Genomic DNA, 6,000 nt, shown 5'->3' with positions numbered 1-6,000 from the left:
AATCAGCACGAGCCAAACCTTTAACTTCTGACCTGATCCATAAAAACTGACCACCTACAGTATTTCAACTGACAGATAATTAGATTACCTTAAACAATATGAACACTCAGATTGGTGATAATATTCATTATGATGAAGTCAATTAAATGTTTACCCGTTAAATAAATAGCCAATCAGATTGTTGCTCTTAAAATAAATTATCAGACTGTTGACATTTAATAACTAGGCACTGAGAGTGCCAAAACAAAAAATAATAAATAAAAAAGATGCCCAGAAAGTTAAAAAGAAAGAAAAAAAGAAACTGACTTAAAGCTAATATTTTCCATCTCTCACACACACATACCCACATTCACACAAGCACACACAATTAATGCATTTTAAAAACAAAGACAGACACATGTATTGTTTCATGTGATGTACTACTTGTAAAACTGAAATCTGAGAGGTGATTCAAGCAATCAGTGCAGGTTACTAACTGACTGGATGTCTGAATCGCTCACGTATCGAGCTGCTAACTGGTCTACAGATCAGTCGACTACCTGAGTTACAGGCCACTGATTGATTTACTGATGGCCTAATAAATTAACTGACTGATTATCACATTTTCTGAAGAATGTCTGAATCTAACTAATCAAGTGACAGATTAACTGACTGGTTTGTTAACTATTCCACAATCCTCGTCCTAATAGGCCCAGATTGCCCTGAAAGCTAGAAATGTGACTTTCTGGAGCTCTCTGTGTTTGTACAACAAATTTACAGCCAAACTACCCTTGTTTGTCCTATATGTACCAATCAATTTCTTCTGGTGCTTACTGTTGATGAACCGTACTCTTGTGAACTGTAATTTTGCACACAACAGACTATGTACCAGTTGAATTCATACGCTCCAAAGCAACTAAACTCAACAGTGCAGACTGTACATGCAGCTGTGTGAAGATGTTCTCCATAAATCTGATGATAGAGGAAGCGCAGGGAGGAGAGTGTTGTGACTACAGTGATGTTGTGTTAACAGATGCAGCTGGGCTACATGCTAGTAAAAGGTGATAAATATTTCAGAATATAAGTCGACACACAGAGCATACCATTGCTGTCTGGAGAAACCCCTACATTCTTTACATATGTATGTACCTCAGTTGGTAACAGCCTGTATTATTAATATACCATTCAGCCTATGAAACTCTGTGATTATGTTTCTGGTCAAACAAATATCCCAACAATATCTATGTCAGGTGCTGTCAAAGGAGATGCAGGTAGTTTTCTTCTTCCAATTATAAAAAAAAATAAAATCACAATTTCCTCTATGAAATATGTTAAAAATCTCCGATTGCCCCCCTAAATGTAGCAGTAGAATTATTTTTAAGCACAGCTGTAAATGCTGAAGAGGAATATGATGTTGAGGAGAACAGAGTACATGCACTGTAGCTCTGTTGACGGCTGTTCAGGGTGGATGTTGGCGCAAACCTGGTAAATATTTTAAGAATGTAAAAGTACTGGTGTCTTCCCCATACTTATTCAGCACTGGTGGGCCACAACAGCCAGAAAACTGCTACAGAAAATATAAAAATAACGTATTAAAAAAAGATGTGTTTCAATACCTCTTGCAAAATGCATCTGCAACAGGCTCGTTGCTTGCATGAGTGCTGCTTTTCTGCATGCTAACTGTGTGCAATGTTCACTTTTGGGGCAGCAACAGCTCCTCTACTGTAAATGTAACTCGCTGACACCTGGAGTAAAACAATTAATATCAGTGGCTCACAGGCAAAATCTCTCCTTCCATCCTCCCCTCTTTCTCACATTTACTCTCCTGCTCTCCGTCTTCGCTCGTAACTGGAAGCTTTCAGCAGAAAACACCGCTCTTTAATAATTTGTATTCATGTGTCATCGTGCTGGCTAGGGGCACTTTTGGCTCTTAGATATGGCTGCTGATCCAACAGGCGCACTAAAAACACTATCGACAGAATTGCAGCGTAACAAGCATGACAGCCTAAAAACAAGTAATCAGAAAAATTATCAGCAAACAGGAAACATACTGAGACACGCATGAAAAATGGTAAAAACGGTGGTAATGTGTTACCAACAGCCTGAAAAAGCAAGATGTGTTAGTGTCTTACATGTGGTAGGAGGTCTGGCATGCACGCTCAGAAACATACAACACACATGCACACACATCCTGAGGCTCTACTAGTCAACATATGTTCATCGTGGTTGAGTAGCAACAACCTGTTTGGCACCAAGATAACTGACCTCCTGCTTTTCTCCGTTGCCCCCTCTCAACAGGAGAAACGAGCTTCAAGTCTTCAAAGTCTGTGTTTGTGTATGTGTGTTTTTATATATTGTTTATCCATGTGAAGAGCAGATAGTGTCTGCTGTCACCATGTGTCAATGTGCGTGTCTAACAGTCTAAATCCCCACCGCCACATCAGAACAGTTGTAGTAACACCTCGGGTCCCCAGTCCATGGCCGTCTGGGCCACGGCGAACACGGCCGCCCCGAGCGTGGCGGACAGCCCCCACACTGCCATCTTCACCATCCTGTTCCCCTTCCCCCACAGCTGGCCTCCGTCCCGGGGCAAAGCTGCTTCCAGGCCAGAGTGTCGAGAGGCTGCGAGCATAGAACAAGGAGGAGGAGGAGGGGGGGTCAGACTTTGAGGGGCAGAGACATGAAGGGGTCAAGAGGCTCCACAGAGCTCCAAGCTGAACCAAAGGAGGATCAAGTTGCATTTTGTTACTGGGATGAAAACCAAAAAGGAGGTCAAGGAATGTCAAAACACTAGGAGCAGAGACATGGAGGAGGCAGAAGCATCACAATACATTAAGTATTATCCTGCTCCACTAACAGCAATACTCTCACTTTAATTAAACCTGCAGTGCGGAACTTTTAGATATAAATGAATGTCCATTACTTTCAAGCTCTTGCCAAACGAGTTCACACAATGCTGATTAAGCTTATCACCGCCAGATAAATCTCTCTGTATTTCACAGTATATGGAGTTTTTAAATCTCAAGTCGGGCGCGACATTCCCGCACTGGCCATTTGGCCATTAATCGTGCGGCTCTTCTAGACTTCCAAATGTTATCGGACCGAATGGATCAAATTCTGATAATGAAATGAGTCATTTCGTTGGGGTTGTGTGACGCTCAAAATAATTTATCCACCATTTTACAGCAGCAACAGCAGGTTACGGCCGATGGTGTATTGGCCATCGGGCATACTGCGACAAATCCCGGTGGGCTGGTGGACCGTCAGAACATATCCATTTTTACTGGCCCTCTCTGTATGCCTGTCATTCGGGGTGCCATGAGAGCGTGCTGCATGCCTGTGTCAGGCAAACACAGCCGAACGCCCCCTTTACTCTCACTAGGGGCGACACAAGGACAAAAGTCCCACACTCCAGCTTTAACAAGAGGGCAAACTAGGCTTAAGTAAAACCTATGCAGTCTAATTCAGGCCCTGCAATAAATTCTACCTTCATGAAGGTTTTACTGTTCACTTTTTTATTGAATCAGCTTTAGGGAGGTGTTCAACTTTTTGTGGTGCTGTTGATCTTTGCTGTATTACACTGAGAGATATTTTAAATATTTAGTTCACCCCATTTATATCAATGAGGATAGACTAAATATTAGACACAACTCCACCCTAAAGCTGGATCAACACCTCTCAACAAAAACATTATTATGACCTTCATGAAGGCTGAATTTCTTGCAGGGCTGTGATATTAGATTGCATTAGTTTTAGCTACCTGTAAGTATAAATAAATAAACTGTGAGTGGCAAATGCACTTTAATAATACAGGACTCAAAGTTCCAGTTGAAATTACACATTTGTTGACCACCAGGAAAAGCAAACATGACTTGAGTGGCTACTCTGTTAGAGAGGGAACAGGAGGGCAGCAACTGTGCATCTGTTTATGGCACAACAAACAAACTGTAGGCTGAGAGGATTCATTGGGTCATGTTGTTACACTGCCCTCCCTAGTTGAAAGTTTTAAGTCTGTTGCATCTCTGACTACATCCAGTGTTATTGACTGGGGCAGTTTGGGTGTGGTCAGAAGACTGTCCTGAGGAGAGTGTGTGATGTCACAGAGTACTGAGTACACTTCTACATCACTGCAGCAAGGTAAGACGTTAAGCAAAGACAAGATTTTCAGCTGGTAAATTCTGCATCACGTTCATTTTTTTGTTATTGTTCTTGTTTAGTTTATTACATTTTTTTTTTTTTTTTAATTGTCTTAACTCATGATCTACTTTTCCCCCTTTCAACTGTATCTCACAGCCTTGATCAGCAAATGGAAAATGCTAATAGACTGAATGGCTATTACTTAAAAAAAATGCCATCCATATAGTATCAGACAATTAATAAAATAAAATGCTCAAATACTGTAACTTTAAAGTCCTCTAGTCAGCCAATATACATCACTGGTTTAGCATTTGGATGCCAGTTTGTCTGTCAGGCTTACTGACTCGCATTCATTGTCTGCCAAAGTGAAGTCAGGAGTTGCTACGGATCAGCTCTTTGTCTGTCCGTTATGTTCTTCAGCTCGGATGCTGTTAATTGAATTTTGATGAAACTGCAGGGAATAGCGTGCATCATTTTTAATATTACACTGTTTGGCCTGAGGGGAACGCTACAACATATTTTTGATTCGCTGTACATCACAAACAATGTCAGACACGGCTGATCAGATTCCAACAAAACCTACGGGAATAATGCATCTCTTTGTTTTGTTCTGGCATATTTAAATGTGCACTTGATTGGTCTGACGGGGGTGCTACAACATTTGTTTACTTGTTATTGATTGGCCCAAAGGGGGGCCGCGTTAGTGGGGGGGATGACATATTTATTGTTGCCTTGTTTTGAACAACAGTGTTCTCATGTAAAGCATCAAAAAACATGCAAGGAACTGTGGTTCCATCACAATTTTGGTTGGGTAGAAATGGCTGTTCTTACAATCTCACAGTCAATATTAATTTTTCCCCCCACTTCAAAGGGTTTCTAACAAGAATTCACATTTTGATAAGATTACAGTTATTATTTCTACCATATCTGGAGGTGGTGGAGTCCTGGGCCTTGGTGAGGCGTTGGAGCACCGAGTCTGGTCTCTGGTGGAGGGTGGAGAGCTGAAATGCCTTAAAGGTGCTTATGGACAGACTGGAGAGAAAAAAACAGAGGAAGAGGATGGAGTGGAAGAGTTAGTCAGTGATGGAGAACAGAGTCAGGTCTCAGGTGAAACATGGACAGATGGAATGACATGAAGAGATGGACTGAACGATAAACTGATAGATGAAGGCAGGTGAGGGAAAATGTGTGAGAGACAATTTGGAAAAAAACTGCTAACTCAGTTGCTCGTGTGTCTAGGAAGCCAAGGGTGTAATGCATTATTGGATATCAGTATCTTTCAGTATCAGTCAGTCAAGGCCTTGTGTCAGTGATGTCACTTCCTCTCCTGAACAATGACTGTAACACTGAAGGACGCTTGCGGGGAGAGAAAGAGATGGATACACACAGCGAGAGAATAGTTGAGTCTCTAATGTCTCTCCTCCATAAAAAAAGTGGGAAAACGGTCACACACACACAGACACACACACACACACACACACTAAACGTGTGTGTCAGCAGCATCACTCAGTCTAGATGTGTTTTACAGCATCCCCTCTTGGATTCTGAGGAAATTACATCACGCTATCCGCAGTCAATACACACCATCTCCAAATGTTTTTAATATCATTAACTATTTTCAGTTGCAACTGCCTCACCTCTTGCGAGACTGCAGCGCTGCCCGTTTGGCCAGTAAAGAAGGAGGATACTGGTCGAACAGCTCCTGAGCCTGGCCAATAAGAAGTTCGTATGGGAGGTCCGGGGGGATGCGGGAGAGGAGGTGGTGGACCATGGCCATGTCACATTCTGTCTGCTTCACCTCCTTCTCTCTGTGCAGCACAATCTGACGGGGAGAGGAGGAGTTAAAACTGTTAACCCTGAAGCTGTTCGCTGTGGTTTAACATG

At 42.1% G+C, this 6,000-nt stretch overlaps 1 protein-coding gene across 3 annotated transcripts in view; it reads right to left on the bottom strand.

The window, feature by feature from the left end:
- Nucleotides 1-326: 326 nt before the first annotated feature.
- The window catches only part of zgc:63863 (uncharacterized protein LOC393372 homolog), a 15,595-nt gene continuing 9,921 nt past the window's right edge, over nucleotides 327-6,000 (bottom strand). For all 3 annotated transcript variants that reach the window (XM_042435418.1, XM_042435419.1, XM_042435417.1), the window contains 3 exons: nucleotides 5,754-5,938; nucleotides 5,039-5,148; nucleotides 327-2,601 (listed from right to left, as the gene is read on the bottom strand). In XM_042435418.1, coding sequence (XP_042291352.1) covers nucleotides 2,420-2,601; nucleotides 5,039-5,148; nucleotides 5,754-5,938 — 477 coding nt within the window. In that variant the 3' untranslated portion in view covers nucleotides 327-2,419. The remainder of the gene's footprint in view (nucleotides 2,602-5,038; nucleotides 5,149-5,753; nucleotides 5,939-6,000) is intronic.

The sequence above is a fragment of the Thunnus maccoyii genome, chromosome 15 (genome assembly GCF_910596095.1).
Source record: "Thunnus maccoyii chromosome 15, fThuMac1.1, whole genome shotgun sequence".
In the NCBI taxonomy this organism is placed as follows: Eukaryota; Metazoa; Chordata; class Actinopteri; order Scombriformes; family Scombridae; genus Thunnus; species Thunnus maccoyii.
Note: the sequence above shows the minus strand (reverse complement) of the source record. Positions and strands in the feature narration are given on the sequence as shown.